This window comes from Acinonyx jubatus, chromosome A2 (assembly GCF_027475565.1).
Source record: "Acinonyx jubatus isolate Ajub_Pintada_27869175 chromosome A2, VMU_Ajub_asm_v1.0, whole genome shotgun sequence".
In the NCBI taxonomy this organism is placed as follows: domain Eukaryota; kingdom Metazoa; phylum Chordata; class Mammalia; order Carnivora; family Felidae; genus Acinonyx; species Acinonyx jubatus.
Window position 1 is genome coordinate 161,580,699 of NC_069383.1, and position 21,245 is coordinate 161,601,943.

The 21,245-nt window shown below is 48.0% G+C and overlaps 2 protein-coding genes across 3 annotated transcripts in view; one reads left to right on the forward strand and one right to left on the reverse strand.

The window, feature by feature from the left end:
• SAFB (scaffold attachment factor B) overlaps positions 1-13,615 on the reverse strand; it is a 36,538-nt gene extending 22,923 nt beyond the window's left edge. For both annotated transcript variants that reach the window (XM_027049265.2, XM_027049264.2), the window contains exons 1-2: positions 13,295-13,615; positions 10,082-10,166 (exon numbers count right to left, since the gene is read on the reverse strand). In XM_027049265.2, coding sequence (XP_026905066.2) covers positions 10,082-10,166; positions 13,295-13,483 — 274 coding nt within the window. In that variant the 5' untranslated portion in view covers positions 13,484-13,615. The remainder of the gene's footprint in view (positions 1-10,081; positions 10,167-13,294) is intronic.
• Positions 13,616-13,887: 272 nt separating this feature from the next.
• The window catches only part of SAFB2 (scaffold attachment factor B2), a 32,791-nt gene continuing 25,433 nt past the window's right edge, over positions 13,888-21,245 (forward strand). Inside the window, exons 1-4 of the mRNA XM_027049266.1 lie at positions 13,888-14,150; positions 15,183-15,270; positions 19,754-19,818; positions 19,902-20,105. Coding sequence (XP_026905067.1) covers positions 13,965-14,150; positions 15,183-15,270; positions 19,754-19,818; positions 19,902-20,105 — 543 coding nt within the window. The 5' untranslated portion in view covers positions 13,888-13,964. The remainder of the gene's footprint in view (positions 14,151-15,182; positions 15,271-19,753; positions 19,819-19,901; positions 20,106-21,245) is intronic.

Genomic DNA, 21,245 nt, shown 5'->3' on the forward strand with positions numbered 1-21,245 from the left:
TACTGTCTTCACCACAATTTATCTTAGGTTGCATTTTTTGTTCAGGAGGCTGGACTCACCCCTTAACTCTTCTCACTCAACCTCTTAATGTTTCTTATGAATAGACTGCTACATTCACAATCTGTTCTGAAGACAGCAGTTCATAATGGCCAGCAAGTTGGCACTTTCATCTAAATAGTAATTATGTGGCCAATGCCTTTAATTTTTATACAAATTATCAGATGAATAAAAACAATAGAAAAAATGCAACTGATACTAGAAATGACAGATCTAAAGAGAAAAGGGAAATCATTAGCCATGGTAGTAATGAAAACTATAGGGCAGAAGTGGAATTTTTGGTCCGAGAACAGGCTTGCTAAAATTAAACCCTTTTCGTCACGAAGAATGAAATCCCAGGTACGAAGTACACGAAGTACGCCGTGGAGGACGAGTCTCAACAGCAGAGTGTCATGCAGTGAGCTCATATGCTTTGGAGCTACAGCTCCTGGTCACGGAGGCAGAGCTCAGCTTCTGGAAGGATGCAGCAAGGGTTGCTGATCAGCTACCTTTACTCAGTCACAAATCCTCAGAAAAACTTCCTTCCTTCAAGACCTTTTTCCCAAAATGAAGATCAGTTTCTTAAAGCCAGTAGCTGTTTTTCCGTCACATAAGGGAAACAAACGTTAACTTGCTTACATTTAAGGATTTGTCTTGTGAGTGTGCAAGATGCATTAACATTTAGGGCAAAGGGCGGGGGGGGGGGGGGGGCGGCAAAAACACAAACCTAATCATGGATACCGTAATTGAGTTTTCTAAAAAAAAAACCCTCAGGGGTAAGAATTTCCTTATAACACCTGTTTCCTGATTTTTCCATATTCTAATTTCATTCAGCAATATCAGGAAATCTGAAAAGTTTTTTAGGAATACCTTCTTTAAAAACATAGAGCGTATGGCACCTGGGTAGCTCTTTGGGTTAAGCGTCAGACTTGTCTCAGGTCATGATCTCAATGTTTTTGAGTTCGAGCCCTATGTCAGGCTCTGTGCTGACAGCTCGGTGCCTGGAGCCTGATTCGGATTCTGTGTCTCCCTCTCTCTCTGCCCCTCCCCTACCCCACCCACACTCTGTCTCTCAAAAATAAACATTAACCCTCCCCCCCACCCCCCCAAGAACATGACACTAACAGCACCATTCAATACATTATGTGCAAATAGTCTTTAGTGGCTGGCTGGGAACACCGTTAGCGTTTTATAATATCTCCATGGCAAAATATGCCTTAAGCTTTAAAAAAATGTCTGGAACTCAACCCAGCGCTCTTTATATATAAATATACCAAAAAGATGCACTAGCAGCATGTCCATGGATTATATTTGATAAAGCTGGTATCATTCTAGAATATACACCTCGTACATCCTAGTTACTAGGAAAAATCTAAGTAGGTCATCGTGAACTTGCAACCCTTTACTGATCTCTCCCTTCCACAAGAGGCAGCAGGTTTCCCACAAGCAAAATCAGTTTTCCACGTTCACAGTCACCTTTGCTCCAGAGCAGCAGCACGGGCACACTGCAGCCCAGACTCCTCACGGGGCAGCTCTCTCAAGTAAGAAATCAGCAGAGGGGCGCCTGGGTGGCTCAGTCGGTTAAGCGTCCGACTTCAGCTCAGGTCATGATCTCACGGTTTGTGGGTTCGAGCCCCACATTGAGCTCTGTGCTGACAGCTCGGAGCCTGGAGCCTGCTTTGGATTCTGTGTCTCTCCATCTCTCGGTCCCTCCCCTGCTCATGCTCTGTCTCTCTCTCAAAAATAAATGAACATTAAAAAAAAAAAAAAAGAAAGAAATCAGCAGAGGTCAAGAGGAACATGTATGTGGTTTGCTTTTTGTTTTTTAATATTTATTTGAGAGAGAGAGACAGAGAGAGAGACAGAATCGGAAGCCAGGTCAAGGCTCTGAGCTGTCAGCACAGGGCCCGAGATGGGGGCCCGACATAGGGCTCGAACTCACGAACCACGAGATCGTGATCTGAGCCGAAGGTGCAAGTTTAACCAACTGAGCCACCCAGGCGCTTCAAGAGAACGTGTGCTCGGAAGAACAGGCTTCAGTACAAAAAGCATAACGCTGGTCAGGAAGCTTACTGAGAGCAACTATTTGGGAAAAGCCACTCTTCTAAAGAGAAGACAGGTATTTAAGTCGATCCAAAATGGACAAAAATGAAAACTACAGCTCTCTAGAATAAGTCAAAGTGCCATCTTTATGTCAAGAGAAAAGGAGGCCCCTCAAACCCTTCCTCCGGAGTAAACAGCATCCTTGTTCACAGCCTCCTAACTACAAGGTATTGCTCTACTCACTCTGCTCTGGCATCGGTAACCTGTAGAGCAGGAACCTGTCCCTTGCCCTCTTGCCTGGGATGCCATCTCCTCTTCCTCCCCTGAGCTTCTTTCTGCCTCAGGACTCACCAGTTAACTGCCTCCTCCGACTCTGCCAGGGTCCCCCCAAAGCACGAGTGGCCAGATGCATGCGGGCAGGTCATTATTTTTAAAACGTATCTGATTAGGGGTGCCCGGGTGGTTCATTGTTCCTGAGCTTGAGCCTTGCGCCAGGATCTCTGCTGTCAGCACAGAGCCTGCTTCGCTCTCCCTCTGTCTCGGCCCCTCCCCTGCTCGTTCTCTTAAGTAAATAACTTAAAAAAAATAAAATAAAATGTATTCTATTACACAAACATTTATGCAATCATATGCTCAAAAACAGTCACACGCCTCACTGTCATTTTTACTTCACAAATAAAAGATTCAGCCTCGTTTTCTTGCACTACATGTTAATCCACCTCCATCTTTTATTTTGTACTGTGGATATTCCTTAGGTTAGGGACTCCCACGCAAAGAGGCTTTATTAAAAAATTTTTTTTTCACATCTATTTATTTTTGAGAGAGACACAGCACAAGCAGAGGAGGGGCAGAGAGAGGGAGACACAGAATCCGAAGCAGGCAGGCTCCAGGCTCTGAGCTGTTAGCACAGAACCCGACGCGGGGCTCGAACTCACAAACTGTGAGATCACGACCTGAGCCGAAGTTGGCTGCTTAACCAACTGAGCCACCCAGGCGCGCCCGAAAAGATTCATTAAATCATTTCCAAAAACTGCCCAACTCCGCACATCCTTGCTAACATGGAATATTAGAACGGTATAAAATTATGCCAGGGTGAGAGGCCAAAATGAGAACTCTATTTTTTTCTTTGCTTTCCTTCAATTACCCGCAAAAGAATCTTTTTTCATTATACAGGCCAATGTTTTTTCTTTGATCCATGAACCACTTGTTCATAATCTCTACTTTGTCAACTGGACTGTGAATTTTCCTTATTAAAAAAAATTTTAGTGTTTATTCATTTTTGAGAGAGAGAGAGAGCACGAATGGGGGCGGGGGGGGGGGCGGGGCAGAGAGAGGAGACACAGAATCCAAACCAGGTTCCAGGCTACAAGTTGTCAACACAGAGCCCGACACTGGGCTCAAACTCATGAGCTATGAGAGCGTGACTTGAGCCAAAGTCATACACTTAACCAAATGAGACCCCAGGTACTTATTTTCCTTATTCTATAATACTTGCTCTCAATTTGTTGCATCTGAGTTATTTACGTCATCTTTTACTGAGAGGATTAAACCTTTCGTGCAGCTAAGTTTATTAGCCTTCTTGTCTGTCGGTTTTAGTGTCATTTCAGGTCTTCACCAGGGTAACTTTCAAAGTACCATCCTAGCCAGAATTTTCTATTTGGCTGGAAGGAGGAAGAACAGATCCTTTCCCACCATGAGATAGACACCCAGCTGTTCCAGCATCATCTACTGAAAAACCCTCAGTGCCATTTTTAAGAGGAACAAATCCTCAAACTTCCCAGTTTCTGATATCCTATTAAAATTAGAGCAACTCTACATCACTGGTTTTCCATTATTTTATTTTTTTTAATATTTATTTCTTTTGATGGAGAGAAAAGCAAGAGTGTGCATGCACAGGGGAGGGGTGGAGAGGAGGGAGGGAGGGAGGGAGAATATCCCAAGCAGGCTCCACGCCGTCAGCACCAAGCCCGACGTGGAGCTCAAACCCGTGAACTGTGAGATCATGACCTGAGCTGAGATCACCAGGCGCCCCACAACTTAGTTATTCTTATACATTTTCTTTTTAGATCACTTTAGGAATAACTGACAACTTTCTAATATGAAATCATCACATCTAGAAAAATGTTCTCAAAATTAGTCATGTCACAGGTTTTGAATATTGCTATTAGCTTTGCTATTTAAGGACACTAAACATACTACCTTTTACACCCACCTTGTCTTTGACTTACAAGTATTTCTGCCACCTCCAAAATCCAAGAGAATAAACAATTTTAACTAGCTAGCAACTTCAGTTGGTACACTGTTCCTGTTAGCCAGAACTTCATTTTTTCACATTTCTGAAGCTGTCACTATGGCTAATTTGATTGCTTCAACAGTATTTCATTTCATGAGGCACATTCAGTCCAACAGACCTTACAAACCCAGCACTGGCCCACGAGGAATGGACATCACAGTAGCAGGGTACCGCTCTCCACAAAAAAGAACATGGGTGCCTGGAAGAATGGCTGATTCCCAAGGTACAGCAGGAAAGTACTAGAGGAATACCCTCTTGTGCCAGAAGATAAGAAAGTGGTCAAAGAGTGACATGGACATGTCAAAAGACACGTGAGTCAGACTGGAGGGCTCTCACTGGAACAATCTGAACATCAAAATAATCATCATAAGGTTTAACAACTTACTGAACAAAGTAGGAATCTCTAAATTCACACTGATAAATAAAGGAGAAGAGCAAGCCATCCCTTATGGCAGAAAACAGACGAATAAATGTAGGTAGAATAATAAATACATTTAAAAACTCACCAATGGCTAACCTAATGGATGCCAAAAGTAATGGAGAATGAACAAGATATGAACAAAAGTCTCAAAGTATCCTTCTCATAGATACGGTTACAAAGAGTAAGATAGTAACTTTCCAGTGGAGAAAAGGGAGGAACACCACTTTAAGTCAGTTACTCAAATGGACAGCATGTACCTCCAGAGAGGATACACCGAGAAGAGCAACACTTCTGTTGGTACTGCTGACCAAAGTGTATAATTTGAACCTAATGAGGAAAAGAAATATGAATGAATAAACAAACCCCAATTAAAAAAACAAACAAACTAGCCTTCGTAATAAACGATCTGTACTCTTCAAAAATGGCAGTATCAAGAATACAACAGAAATCTTAAAAACTGTTACAGACGGGCACCTGGGGAGGGGGCTCAGTCGGTTGAATGTCCAACTTCAGTTCAGGTCATGATCTCACAGCTCATGAGCTGGAGCCTGATGTCGGTGTCGGGCTCTGTGCTCACCGCACAGTGCATGGAGCCTGCCTCGAGCTCTGTGTCTCCCTTTTTCTCTCCCTCCCTCCTCCCCTCCCACCAAAATAAACATAAAAAAAAAAAAAAAAAAAAAAAACCGTTACAGATAAAAGGAAACCAAAGAGACATGGCAACTGAATGCAATGCATGACCCTGGCTTTTTCTTCCTTTTGAGCCGTGAAGAGCCTAACGTCTAAATAAGGTCTGAGCTTAGACAACTTTATCAATGTTAACGTCTTGATTTTGATGACTACGGTTACGTAATACCCTTGCTTTTAGGCAATACTGGAGTATGTAGGGCAAAAGGGCACATGCCAGCAAATCATTCTCAAATAATTCAGGAACAAAACAAAACATACATACATATGTATGTATACATACGCACGAAGGCTGGGAGGAGAATAAAACAAGGTAGTAAAATCCTAACATCTGGGGAATCTGGACAAAGGATACACAAAAATTTCTCAGTCTTACATCTTTTCTCTAATATTAACTTGTGTCAAACAAACAAATCAGCAGCACAGGATCAGGTACTGGCTAAAAAGCAAACGTATCAGTTTTGCTTTTTCCAGTTAAATTTACTTTTCTGACAATTATTTTAAAACATTCTGCTTAGGGGTGCCTGGGTGGCTCAGCTGATTAAACTCTTGTTTTGGCTCAGGTCATGATCTCAGGGTCAGGAGACAGAGCCCCGCTGACAACTTGGAGCCTGCCTGGGATTCTCGCTCTCCCTCTCTCTGTCCCTCCCTCCCTCACGCACATGCACTTGATCACAAAAGAAATGAACGTTAAAAAAAAAAAAAAAACTCTACCTAACAGATTACTGGTATGACCCTACACTAGACAAGTGCTGAGATTACCTCAGACACACGTTCTAGGATTCTGATTAAAATAACCAACATGCAGATTTTAAACCATGGAGTCTGTCCACCAATCGGGCCAGAAAAAAGAACTTTATTTTCATTAAAATCTTGCTGAAGTGGCGGCCCCTGGCTGGCTCAGTCAGGTATGTGTCCTACTCTTGATGTCAGCTCAGGTCACGATCTCGAGGTGGCGGGATGGGGCCCTGCATCGGGCATGCACTGACGGCATGAAGCCTGCTTGGGATTTTGTTTCGCTTTTTCTCTGCCCCTACCCCGCTTACGCATGCCTGCCGAGTGTGCAAGTTCTCTCTCAAAATACGTATTAAAAAAAATCTTGCTAAAATGCGATAAAGTTGTTGAACATAATTCAGTAGAACTTACATACTTGCCCTATCAAACATCAAAATGTACTGCAGAGCTCCAGAATAGAATGAATTATGCCAACCAAAGAACCTGGTGCAAGAGTTTGTACTGAATGGTTCTGTTTTACACGAAGTCCTAGAAGAGGCAAAAGTAATCTACCGTGCAAGTAATCACAACAAGTGTTTTTTAGGGAGGGTGTGAGGGGGCTCAAGGGAATGTGACTGGGAAAGGACAAGGAATTGGATAACACTGTTCCATATACTTGGATCCCTACCTACCTCACACCATATGCAAAAGTAAATTTCAAATGAATTAAGCACCCAAATTAAAAAATAAATGTTACTCTACAATACAGAATATTTTTTACAGTTTTAAAGGAAAGGAAGGCCTTTTAAAACACAACATAAAATCTAGAAACCATATAGAATGGGTAGGTTGACAGCGCAGCCTGTGTTAAAAATTAAAACTTTAACAACCTGAGGTGCCTGGGTGGCTCAGACAGTTTAGTGCCCAACTGTTGGTATCATGATCTCATAGTTCTTGGGTGAGCCCTGCGTTGGGCTCTGTGCTGACAGTGCAGATTGGGATTCTCTCTCTCTTCTCTGTCCCTCGCAAAATAAATAAATAAAACTTACAAAAAAATTTAAATAAAACAACCTAAACATCACGAACAAGTTTAAATTTTAACATAGGAAAAAACAATTGCAATGTTTTTATACAGAGAGAGTCCTCAGAAGTCAGTAAAACAAACTCAGCAGAAAAGTGGGCAAAGGGCATGAAATGAAAAGGCAATTAAGAAAATACAGATGCCCAATTACCAGAAGCTGTTTAATCTATGTAAAGAAATACAAATGAAAACTACCTGTGGAGAAATGCAGACAAATATGATACCTCTCTTCTACATAAGAGACAACATTAAAAAAAAAAAATACATACTATTCAACATTGAGGGAGAATTTAAATAGACACTCCCCCTCCCTGTGGTTGGTAGGGATATTAAACAATATAGCCTGTTGAAGAGCCATTTGTCAGTAGCTTTTTTTTTTTTTTTAATGCTTATTATTTGAGAGAGACAGAGAGACAGACACGGACAGCAAGCAGGGGAGGGGCAGAGAGAGAGGGAGACACAGAATCCGAAGCAGGCTCAGGGCTCTGAACTGCCAACATAGAGCTTGACAGGGGGCTTGAACCCACAGACCGCGAGATCATGACCTCAGCTGAAGTCGGCCGCTTAACCGACTGAGCCACCCAAGGGGCCCCCACTTGTCAGTAGCTATTTTAAAATAAAAGGCACATATCTTAACCCCACAATTCTTCTACTAAAAGTTACCAAAAAAGATATTCCCTTAAATACACAAAGGTATTTCTGATTCATGGCAGCAAAGATCACTGAAAATACCAAGTAAAAACTGGAAAAAAAAATCTCAACAGTCTAGTAATAAACTGATGAGCTAAGTTGTGGAATGTTGGTATGAAACATTACTATTAAGCTATTTAAGAAATCAGGTCTTTTTACCTGTAATCACCGGAATGCCCGTAAAATGGTAAGTGAAAGAAGCAACCCACAAAATATTTTGTAAATTAAGACCTATTTTCTGGTTTTTTTTCCACCCTGAGTTTATTTTTGAAAGGAGAGAGAACACTAGTGGGGGAGCAGTAGAGAGCGAGAGACACAGAACCTGAAACAGGCTCCAGGCTCTGAGCTGCCAGCACAGAGCCTGACACGGGGCTTAAACCCACAAGCTGGGATATCACGACCTAAGCCAAAGTTGGACGTTTAACTGACTGAGCCACCCAGGTGTCCCAGACCTATTTTCTTAAAGAGAAAAATATATTTGTACAGCTGTATATGTGTCTTTGTGCATTTTTTTTAAAGACTGCATGTACACAGGAAAGTATCCCCAACCTTCTAATAACTGGGGGAAAAAGGAACTTCTACATTTTACTTAATACATGTCTGTGTTTAAAAAACAAAAACTGGGGCGCCTGGGTGGCTCAGTCGGTTAGGCATCCGACTTTGGCTCAGGTCATGATCTCACGGTTCGTGAGTTCAAGCCCCGCATCCGGCTCTGTGCTGACAGCTCAAAGCCTGGAGCCTGCTTTGGATTCTGTGTCTCCCTCTCTCTCTGCCCCTTCCCCACTCGAGCTCTGTCTCTCTCCATCTCTCAAAACTGAATAAATGTTTAAAAAAAAAAAAAAAAGATTAAAAAACATCAAAAACAAAATACCCACTTAGAATACTTCCTTTCTTTCTTTCTTTCTTCTTTTTCCAATCGAAAAGAAAAAGAGATCCAACAGGCTCTATTTCCCTCCAGGGTGACCATCTTTCTGTGATTTTCCAGTACTCTTTGCCCTGGCAAAGACATTTACTTGGACAAAGCCAAAAACGCACAATGTACTATAGACCACAGAAGTGACTTCATTCCAAAGTCAAGTCACCTGGCTGTTTTTCTCCAAGAGCTCGCACCACACAGTGGGACTGACACTGGTCTTAGACATTTCAAACCCAATTCTTCACCACTGGCCAGACAATATAAAGATTTCATTTTGTTTTTGGGCTTGAGCAACAAAGCCACCAATTATCAACAGAACTTTCAGAACAGTTCAAATGCTCAGTTTTAGTGGATTCTTTCTTAAAAGAGTAGCTGAATGTTACTGAATTAAATTACTGAGTGAATACTGAAGAAAAAGAAAGACAAGGAAGATAGAGCCCTTGCCCTCCACAATCTCAACACTGACAAGGTGACATAAGCATTAAAGCAAAGTATAAGGAGGCAGGTCATCGCACCGTAGAAGATCTAAGGAGGGAGGAGCTGTTGCCGATGGGATCACAGTTGTCTGTTGATGGACAAAGACTTGAGTGCAGACAGAGGGGGAAAAAGGGGAGGTGCAACACGTAAATTCAGGCAAAGACGTTCAAGAAAGGAAACATGTCTGGGGCCTGACTAAAGCCCAGGATGTAGTAGAGGAAGGTGGTAGGGGTGAAGAAAGAAATAGAGATTTGGGTGAGATAGTGAAGATCATTAATGCCACGTGCAATGTGGCATTTCTGCAGTAGGCAATTCTGAAAGCAATGCTGTAAGAGTGACGAGCCTTGTTTTGGTCAGGTGGTATTTAAAAAAGAAGTTATGTTTTGCAACTCAGAGAAATAGGAGACCCAAGCAGTCCTAAATACTCTCTATGTAAAGAAGAAGGTTAAGAGTCTGGACAAACAAGAGCTGCTGAGAAACCTACAGAGTAAAATGAACAAATACGTAAATACCCTTCCCACTCTGTCTGAGTTCGTAAATACTAGAGAAACAAAATATACTAGAAGAGTCTTACTGGAAACGCAAAGCTTCATTCCAGGCCCTCTGGAGTCACAGGGCAGTCCACAGGCCCCAAACACAGCCAAGTAAGCAGGCAGGCACATTAGCAGAGAAAGTAATTGTGAAGAGAGCTCCTAAAGTTAGCAGTGCTTATAAGATTCTCAATACCTTTGCTGGATCTCTTTGACGTCTTCTTGTTTCCCTCAGAGGTAATTTCAATTTCATCAGGATTACCCCCTTCATCTTCAATTGCCTAAAGGGAAGGTTAAAAAGAAAAAGTTAACCAAAAAAGGCAACAAGCAGACTTGACTTTCATGGAGACTTCAGGAAAGGGCTGCCCCCCAACTCCTCTGTGGTCCAGCTCTATGTTGGAACAATGACTCTGGAGTCAGACTCTACCAGTCCTTAGCTGTATGGATTAAGGCACGTTTACTTACTCTGAATAGTTCACTCTGGAACGTGAGGCTAATAAAAGTATTCACCCTAGAAGGTCATCCCGAGAACTCTATCATCTGTGTAAATCAAGCACTCGACAATCAGCTGTTTTAACACTATCATCACCACAACCTAGTTTATTCTATTCCTGGACCAAGAAGAACTCGAAAAGGGAAAAGCACTCTCTTCCATTTCCTACGACTTCACCCAGCAATGTGCTGTTGACCCTCTGTGACCCCCTCTCCATGCCGTGCCTACACTTAGCACTGTCTGGACAGACTACGTACTAACGCTCACGGGCTGAGATCATAGCGTGCGCAGCACAAGACTGAACTGACACGTATTACCTCATCAGGTCACCCACACCTATGACTGACACCAAAGGTCTCACTCTTAACCGCTAGGGGACCACCTGAAAGGATACAGAATTAGAAGGCTCTCCTGGCAAGCCGGACCTCCCATCCTGAGAGCCTGTCCTTCACTTGAACAGCCCACACCCACAATATGGGCACAATATGCCCAGCACCGAGGAGGCACTCGGCAAACTGGTACGGGGCAGGTCGCTGATGACCTCCACGGACGCTGGGCTGTGCTTTCCGGCTTTACCGAGAACCCTGTCTCTCGGTGCTATACTCTCCTGTGAGCACGAGTTCTATTTAAACCTGCTGCAAACGCTGTGTTTTAGTTGTCGGTGGTTTCAGAAATTTCAGGTTGGAAGGAGTTTTCCAGCGTGGAAGTCTGAACTTGAAATGGGTCTTAGGAACTTCCACATCTAGTCCACACCAGGAGCAAAGAAAGTCTCTCCCCTCTCTCCGAAGCCAGAGCAAGGAGGAAGAAGTGGAAGTTCCGCTCTGGGACCCAGGAAAGCACAACCAGAAAGTCCCCCATGTTCTTCCTGGCCACAGAGGATTCTGGAAACCTGCAGGGGGAACAGAGAACTGCCCCCGGACAGAAGGCGTACCGTTCTGCCCCTCTGTACGTCTCCCCTGGGTGCCGTGTTTACGGGATCATCTCTAGGGGCACTGTGGGCTCTGAGTCATCCTTACAGAGCTCGGTGAACTACACTCTTTGTGCTCCCTCCGCCTTTCCCTCATTTCCTTCCTGGAAAAATGACTGGAGAAGGGACACTAGGTGGTAAAAACAGAGAAGAAAAGGAGGAGCAGTAGTTCCAGACTCGCTGGGGCAGGGGAGCGGATGAACACAAAACGCTGATGGCATTTGTGCACGATCACCGCATCCCTGAGAAAACGAAGGGACGGAGGAGGAAGCAAAGACGGCTCAGGGGGGACGGTGCTGGAGGGTCCCCGAAGTCCCACACCAACCGGTCTCAGCCACCAACGTGACAGGAAGGCTCAACGCCATCCTATCAGCCTTGCAGCCTGTCTGGGGTGAAACAAGGATAGAGGTCCCGATTTGCCTCTGCCGACGGGGGGCCCCGGCGGCTAAGCAAGCCGACCCCAACTCCCCAGGTGCCAACCCTCGGCCTGCGGGCACTTCGGTCAAGGTACACGTCTCGGCTGACGGACTACGCGGTGCCTCGAACAAAGGAGGTCGGTATCCATGGCGAGAGAAACACAAGCGCCGGCGAGAAAGGCCCAAGCGACTCTGAGCTAATCGACTCCTGCTTCTCAAGTCCGAGCTTCCTCGTTCGCAAAATAGGAAACCCCCGCTTCCTCCGAACAATGATCAGTAACAAATAAAGCCCTGACACCCGACTGTCTGGGAGCCAGGAGCGGGGACAGAATCACAAATCACGTCGCCTGCAGGGGCCGCCGGCCGAGGAGGCCGAGATTCCCCGGGAGACGGCCCCAGATCATGCCGGGCGGAGGGGAAAAGGCAAAGAGGCCAAGCGCAACGCGCAGAAAGGGGAACCGAAGGGCCCAGACGGGTGGCTAACGCGTGCTGTCCGCGCCGGCCCCTCGGGGCTCCTCACGGTGGGGGTCACGACAATCCCGCCTCTGCAAACAAGCCGCACGGGGGAGCAGAGCGAGCTGGGCCCACCGCGGCCCCCTCACGTGCCAGGCACCGTGCCAAGCCCGGTTCGCGCGACCTCGGCTGATCCGGCCGCGAGGGCGCCACCGTCCCTTCTGTCCGGGGACACACAGGCTCAGGGAGCGTCCACGGGCTTCCACGCCCGCGACCGGGCCGCGGAGCCCGGCGTCCAGACGCCCGGACGGGAGCCCCCACGCTGCCTGCGTCCGGGTGAAGGCCTGACGCGGTCTCCGCGCTCCTCCGGCCAACGTCTCTACGGCCCCGGTCGCCACTGTAAACGCTGCCCTCCCTCCCCCGGGATTTTCTGGACCTGCGGCTGGCAAGCCCATAAGCCGCTTTGTGTGTGTGTGTGTGTGTGTGTGTGTGTGTGTGTGTGTTTTTAAGCGTTTGGAAGCGTTCTTGGCACGCCTTTGGGAATCAGCCCTCCAATCGAGGCGCGTCGGCCCTAACGGGTCAAGGCGCATCTCCATCTTCGGAGAACGCCCGGCGGCCGGCGCGGGTTCCAGTCCCGCCGCCTCGTCTCCGCGGCCGTGTGACCTTGGCCGAGTCCCCCGACCTCGCCCGGAAAAAGAGGGTGTCCGGGCTTCCTGTCATTTTCGCTGGCTGCGACGGGACAACGAGAGGAAGGCCCTCCGCGCAGCGGCTGGTGCGGAAAACAGGGACCCTCGGCCTAGGTGCCCCGCCGCCCGCCGCCGCAAGGCCGCGGCGCTGTCCCCGGGTCGCGCCGAGCTTTTCTCCTCTCTCCTGAGCGGCGCTGCGCTTCGTACCCAGGACCCGCCGGGCTGGGCGCTCCCGCTGAGGCCTCGGAGGAGCCGGGGAGAAGCCCGCGGCGCCAGGCCAGGCGCAGGCCCCGAAAAGGGCCGGAGGCGGACCCAGAGACCAGGGGACTCCCGTCGCGGCCGCGAGGACCCCCACGCCCGCCACCTCCTGCCGCCCCCAGGGCCCCAGCTCCACCTTTTTGAGCCGCTCCATCAAAACGCTCTTATTGCCGCTCGAGTCCAGATTCCGTTTCCTCAGCTCCGCCCGCAGATCGATTACCCGCAGGTCGCTGAGGCGCCGCGTCCCGGTCTCGGACGAGGCAGAGCTCAGAGCCGCTGCGCCCGCCGCACCCGAATCGCCTAGGCCTGAGAGAGTCTCCGCCATTCCAGGGACCCTGGCTCCGCCGCCCACTTCACACAGAACCGGGCCGGTTTTATCTCGGCTTCTAGCACAAAATGGCGCCGCCTGCGAGGGAACCGCTCCAGCCGCCCTGGCGCGCCTGGCTTCTGCGCAAGCGCACCCGGCGCGGAGCCGACGCTGCCGGTCGCGTCTGCACATGCGTGGTGAGCGCTCACAGGGCTGGGCGCAGGCGCGTTGCAGCTCGCCTGCCTCCCGCCGCGGACGGCCGCGATACATGCGTGCTGCAGTTACGGCGCCTGCGCGTTGTGGTGGGGAACGTGCGGTTGGTCGACGCGCGAGCGCGCGTGCTGCTAATAAAGCTGGCATGTGTGGCACGCATGCGCGGCCGGAAAGCGGGGCGGGAGAAAGCGAGTGCGTTTTCCTCTTAGGCGGCGCCATTTTGTGCTCAGAGCCGCTACAGCCGCCGGCGGTGTGGGAAGGAGGTGGCGGGGACGCGGAACCTGGGATGGCGGAGACTCTGGCAGGCTCCGGCGAGTCGGGTTCTGGCACAGCCGCTGTGGGGTCGGGTGCCTCGGAGGCTGGGACGCGGCGGCTGAGCGACCTGCGGGTGATCGACCTGCGGGCGGAGCTGAAGAAGCGGAACCTGGACACGGGCGGCAACAAGAGCGTCCTGATGGAGCGGCTCAAGAAGGTGAGGCGGCTCGACGTCCCGGGGTGGAGCAGGAGATCGGGGCACGCCCCCGCGCGGGCCTGTCACCGCGGTTCCCGGACCTCCTTCCTCCACTCCCCCCTTGTGTCGGACCCCGGCCCGGGCTCGCGGGGACCAGGGGGCCCGGCTGTGTGACCTTGGTCCGTCACCGCCCCTCTCTGTGTCTCGCCTTTGATCCTCCTTGCAACCAGTGCCCTCGAGTGCCGAAAGCGCGTGTTGATAGCCACCGACTGGCCCCTGGACTTGCTCCGGGCCCCGGTTGGAGACTTGGTTCTGTGACCTTGGATAGGCGCCTTCTTCTCCCTTGCGCCTCAGTTTCCCCTCCTGGAGAACGGATGACTGAGGAGCCTTTGGGATGTTGCAGGAGAGGGAGCTGTGCTGGTTCCTACTCCAGGGTCTTCGCTCGTAGGTCTTGCGCTCGATGGCTCTTCTTCCAGGGTCGTCCTCTGGCTGGCGGGCGCCTTGGCGTCTTTCTCGGTTTGCTTGAGATGTTTCCCCAACATCCTTTGTAAGGTGTTGCTCCGTCTCCCCGCTTCTGCGTTTATGCACCGCCCCCGCCCGCGTTTATCCCAACCCCGAGTATTGCGGGGGGGGGGGGGGGGGCGTCTCCCCAACCAGAACAGGCTCCTTGCAGGACTTGAGTTTACCATCGAGTTCCCAGTCCTGTCCAGCCCCCCCCGAGTCCCCCCCTTGTCGAACACCAGTCAAGAGTTTTTACAGAAGGTGCGTCTAGCGCAGGGTCGCTGCTGGTTACCTCAAAGCGGAAGGTAGGGCGATTTTTAGGGCCCGTTTACAACCGTCATTGACCCCCGTTCGCACATCCCCCCCGGTGCTTCGGACCCAGCGAGCACCCAGACGTGCAAGCCTGCCGAAGGGCTTGCGGCTCACGCAGCAGAACCAGCGTGGCTCTGTGCGAGCAAGGGTTTGACTTTGTGGGCGGGGGAGGCGTTGCAGAGAACAAGGCGAGCCCTGCCGCGCTCCTCAACTTTGTTCAATTTTATCTCTTCTTCACAGGCGGTTAAGGAAGAAGGGCAGGATCCCGATGAACTTGGCATCGCGTTGGAAGCCACCAGCAAGAAGACCGCAAAGAGATGCGTCAAAGGTAGCGGCTTGTGCTTGTTGCCGCCTAAGGCCCGGTGTGCAGAGAACCTGCTAGCGGAACTGGTCTTGCCGCACCGTTTCTGTCCGCGGGCGGGGAGGGGGGCTTTGGTGGTTCCCGCCTGACGATTCCGCTTCCTTTTTGTTTTCATCACCTTGCGAGTAGTTCTGGGAAGACGAAAGAGACTTTGCGGGTACTAAGTAGGACACCTGGGCTCTTGTCGTTGGGATTTACGCTGAATTAGGGTAAGGCCCGCTCTTAAACCTGCTGTGGCTTCCTCCTCGGTTCAAAAACTAGGCTTTTTCAACGTTTTTTATTTATTTTTGGGACAGAGACAGAGCATGAACGGGGGGGGCGGAGGAGGGAGACAGAGAACAGGCCAGGCTGAGCGTCGCCAGAGCCACGGGGCTGACACGACGGACACGTGACGAGTGAAGTCGGAAACAGGCTCCAGGGCTCTGAGAGCCAGTGCGGCAGCAAGAGAGCCCGAACGGCGGCTGGCTCGAGACAGCTCGACCGGACCGTGACATCGTGACCTGGCTGAAGTCGGACGCTTAACCGACTGCGCCACCCAGGTGCCCCAACTAGGCTTTAAACCGAGGGAAAGGACACCAGCAGGAAACTAAATAGAACCCAGCTGCTCAAAAGGTCCAAAATAGATTGTTGGGAGCGTTTACACCCAGTCTATTTTCCGCTAGTGAGTTGTTTCTTGTTCGCTTTAAGACTTTATTTTTAAGCAATCTCTGCACCCAGCGTAAAACCCCTGAGGTCAAGAGTCACATGCTCCGTGGACCGAGCTTGCCAGGTGCTCAGCAGTCAGATATTTTTTTTTCTCTCTCTCTCTCTCCCTTTTTTTTTTGACACGTGATTCAAATGCTATAAAACTCACCTGTTTACAGTGCACAATTCGTTACTTAGTATATTCATAAGGCTGTGTCACTGCTACGTGATTCTAGAACATTTCCATCACCCTATGTAGAAGTCTTTGTGCCTATTAGCATTTGTTCCCCATTCCCCGCCCCCCTCCCCTGCCGGAAGTGTGTCATTGTTCTGTTCCACGTAAATAGGATCGCACAATACGTGGCCTTTTGTGCCTAGCTTCTTTCATTGAGGGTGTTTCCAAGAGTCTTCTAGTTTGTGACATCTGTCAGTGGTTCATTTCTTTTCGTGGATGGGACCAGCTGTTTCTGGAAGTATTTAGTTCCACAAAGCTTTGAAATCTTGTTACCGTCATTGGTTTTCGTTCTCAGTTTTTGTATGGGTAAGGACAATCTGATTTTGGAACTTGGCGTGTGATGTGGGTTATTTTCTTGAAAGGTGCCACCGCAAGAATTCTCACCATGGGCTATACCCTGTTCATCTGAAAAAGAGTTAAATTTAGGCAGTGGAGCACACCCGCTTACAAAAGGAGAAAGTAATTTGTAGCGTTTTCAGTAACTTCAGTTTACTTTTTAGAAGGGCTGTTCTAGAAGGGCTTTTGCATGACTCATCTGTTTAAAAACTTGGTGTGTTTTGAAAGGTTAAACTTCTGAGTTAGGTTGCCTTAGGGATTTCCATTTAAGCTGAATTTTAAAACATTAACGTGTTGTTACTGCTCTTGTAATGGTCTGGTATCTATACTGATTAGTCAAGAGAATGCAGATTGAGAGCCCTGTATCTGTTAGAAGTTGTGTCTGAAAGTTCTTAATGTAGGTGCTCATTTAAAACTTGGGAGGTTCGAGGCTTACGAGTCAAAAATGTTCTTGGCTCTTAACAGGGATCTTTGCATTGCTAGACAAACCAGATCGTGGCTGAGTGCTTCCAGTGCGTGTCTGAACGTGTGGGTTGCAGTTTAGGTGACATTAAAACTGCTTGGACTTACCATTTTGTCAAAAAAAAAAAGCTTTGGTGGTCTTTATTTCTGCTGGTATAAAGAAACGTTTATACTAGTGCAACTGTAGCTGGAATTGGAGGGGCACCGGTCCCTTCCCCTTTGTTTTTCTGAGAAGTCACCAGAAGGGTCCTGGGGCCGAGGGCAGCTCCTGCAAGTTGTTCAGCTAGCATGCTCTTTGCAGGTGTCTGCACATGTGGGTGTTGGTATGAAGTGCCAGACCCTCTTGTATCTTGGCTGAAATTGGATCTTCAATGGTTACGTCAGAGTGAAAAGTAGCTAAGCTTTAGACAGGCAAATTTTTGAAGCTTGTGGATGTGATTTTGAAAGATTACCGTTCTGAATTAGGTTTTCTAGCATCTTTGTCCGCCACCCCTTCAGCTTTTAGTTGCTGAAACCAGACCCTTGGAATTGGGGCGTGGCCCCTGCCCAGCTTTTGTCGTTCTGTTGGCCTTTAGGGAGGGCTTTTCTCGGTCTGCATCTGTCCTGTTTCCGTCCTTTGTGGGTACAGCCGGCTACTAGTTAGAGGGCCTGCAAGTGGGTGCAGCCACCAAACAAAAAAAAAAATTTTTTTTTTTGATGTTTATTCCTTTTTTGAGAAACAGCACGAGCAGGGGAAGGATAGAAAGAGGGAGACACAGAATCGGAAGCAGGCTCCAGACTCCGAGCTGTCGCCACAGAGCCTGACGCGGGGCTCGAACTCACGAACTGTGGGATCATGATCTGAGCCGAAGTCAGGCGCCTAACCGACTGAGCCACCCAGGTGTCCCAGCTGCCAAACGTTTTTAGAGCGCATGTTGCGAAAGGGAGTGCTGGATTCCCATATAACGGGAACCAGTGCAGCTGAGTCTTTAAGAACCGAACCAAGTTCTCAGCTGTCAGATGCAGCTAATAAACCTGCTAGTGTCGTGGGAGTGTTAATAATATAAAGAGCACAGTGCCTGACAGGTGATAAAGCTACGCGTTTTGAGTGAGTGTTAACGGTGGCCCAGAGGGCGCGTGCGGGGGTACATACTGCTTGGATCTGTACTCAAAGATTGAGGTTTCTTCTGTTTAATTTTCTCATTTCAAAAAATTATGGAAGGGTTTAGATACTTTAGAAGCTGTATTAGATAGCTTAGAACATGTAAAACGTATACACGTGAAAGTAAAATTCTATCTCTAATTCTACCACTGTGTTTGAACCCCTGTTGATGACTGCCTTTGTTACTTTCACGTATGTACTGTAAATACGTCTTTGCATTTGGATGTATACAAACGTGTACGTGCTATTTTTTTAAGTTTATTTTGAGAGGCCTGCTAGTGATGGGGGGGTGGGGGGGAGGGCCGGCGGGAAGAGAGAGAGAGAATCCCAGGCAGGCTCCATGCTGCCAGCACGGAGCCCAACACGGGACTTGAACCCATGGAACCGTGAGATCATGACCTAAGCAGAAACCAAGAGTCAGATACTTAACTGATTGAGCCACCCAGGCACCTCTATGTGCTATTAAGTAAAAGTAGATGTACTGTACCTGATTCTTCATTTTTTTTTTTAATTGTATAGGCATTTTCACGTATTCTTAAATATTCTTTAGAAGCATGATTTTTTTTTTTTTTTTTTTAAGACCTTTGTGGTGTGCCACAGTGTTTTTGCGAACTTGGCACTGTTGACAATTTGGGGTAAGGAATTCTTTCCGTCCTGTGCACTATCTTAGGTTGAACAGCATCCCTGCTCACTACCCACTAGATGCCAGGAGCATCTCCCAATTGTGACACCAAAAATGTTTCCAGTCATGGCCAAATTCCACCCAACTTCCCCTGTTGACAGCAACTGGTGTCCCACGAGTGAACAGACTGTCACGATGTGTTTTCCTTTCGAATGCTTGGGCTATGTATATTTCTAGATAGGGTACTTTTGGTTTTGTTCTTTGTCAGACATTTTAGTGTTAGCACATGCCCCTATAGAGGGAATTTCTAGAATAAAAGGTTTGTACAATTTTAAGGCTTTTTGATCCACGATGGAGCCCAAAGGTTTGACTTCTCTTCTAAGCCTAGAAGTTTCCACCCTCCTCCTCCAGCCCCCCCTTGGAAATATTTAGCATTAATCCTAAGTAGTTCTGCATTTACGAGATCCAGGACGACCATTGACTTTGTGGTAGCCTTTACCTTTGTACCTTGCAAAGAAAAGTTCCTGAGCCAGAGAATGAGGAGAGGTGGTCAGCCTGCCTGACGTGGGTGGAATGTGTGGGAGAAGCAGCAGCTTAATCTAGTGTTATTTTGGGATGAAGCTCTTTGATCACCAGGTGGACTTGGCATTTGTAAGTGTCTGTCTGTTGTAAAATGCCTGTTCATCCTTTGCTCGTTTTTCTTTTGGGGTGTTTTTTTTAGTTTGGAGTGGTTTTGAGGTCTTTTAAAGTTAGATATCTTGTGCAAAACCAAAATGCTTTGACAATAGTATAGAAATCCTCGATTTCCACGTCCTGGTTGCAGCCAAATTCCACACAGTGGGAGAACGGGTACTTCTTCTGTTTGCTTATGATGTATCCTCACCCAGGTTGAAATCTGTTAGCGTGCATAAACTAATTAGGAGGTGAGAACCTAAATGTTAATCTAACTGAAAGGTTATTTTGTAATTAGGACAAAAGATGGAGGAAGAAGGCACAGAAGACAACGGCCTGGAAGAAGATTCCAGAGATGGGCAGGTACGTGGCATCGAAGGCGGAGATGCCAGCAGGAGTGCCACCACCAGGCCCCCGGTCGTTGACGCGTTTCCTTCTCTTTCCAGGAGGATATGGAGACAGGTTTAGAGAGCTTGCGGAATATGGACGTGATGGATGTCGGTGTGTTGGAAGAGAGCGAAGTTGAAAACAGCACCGCTCCCGACTTTGGGGAGGACGGCACGGACAGCATTCTTGGTTCCCTGTGTGACAGCAAAGAATATGTGGCGGCACAGCTGCGAGAGCTCCCCACGCAGCTCACAGAGCACGCTGTAGGTAACTTGAAGACGCGGTGGAATGTGCCAGTAGCCCCGAGGCTCCCCAGTGCTCACGTGCTGCTCACGTGAGCAAGAACACCCTACTGGTTGATTAGACCGCATCCACCATAGACACTGAACTCGGTGTCTAAACCTTCGTGGCAAGTTACATCCGTTGAAACTCCGTAGAAGTCTGATGTTAACTACCAGAGGACTTCTCTAGAATTCTGAGGAATATTTTGATAGATGGGCAGGAGGCACTTTCTACGCATAAGTCTTAAAAGACTGATGTACTTGGTCAAAGTATTTTCCTTTGGAAAAAAGGTTTTAAAAATGTGTGGGATGATAAGAAAACAGGTCATAAGTTCATCATTTGGATTGTCCTGTTGGTGGTTTTGTTTTGTTTTGTTTTGTTTTTTGAGAGAGAGAGCACAAACTGGGGCAGGGCAGAGAGAGAGAGAATCCCAAGCAGGCTCCACACATGGGGCTCGATCTCACTATGAGATCGTGACCTGAGCCAAAACCAAGAGTTGGACACTTAACCAACTGAGCCACCCAGGCGCCCCTAAAGAAAACCACTTTTCATATCCTTGTGCATAAGGGAGGGCTTTAATCTCGTTACCAGTGTTGCTTTCTCAAGCTTTGACTTTTAGTATTTGGCAGAGACCTCTCTGTGGTGGCCTTCCTAAAACTGATTGCCATTTTAGCCTTACCACCTTGGCATACTCCATCCTCTAAGTTTGGTTGGTATTTTTTGTTTGTGTTTGTTGGGTCCCCCTCCCTGCCCCCCCCCCCCCCCCCGCCTTAACTGTTCTCGCTTTAAACTGGGAAAAAAAGTGCCCTCGTAAGACTGAACTTTAAACCTTAAACCGTAAAGGTCAAAAATCACAAACTCCAAATATCACTGCATCTCCGCCTAGGGTGCCGTTGGGCAGCTGTTCTGCTGTCCTCTCTCAGTGCGATCCTGTTGTGTGTTAATTATTTCCAAGCATGAACTTGGTTTCTTCTTGGTTAATCAGATCACCCAGGTCATAAGCTTCAAACCTGGAAAAGGAAGCACATTCGGGAAAGCATATTTTTGTGTTTCACTTAAGGTTAAAAAGTTTTCAGATTGAATACAGAAGATACCAGTCTGGTTAAATGTTTTAAATAAAG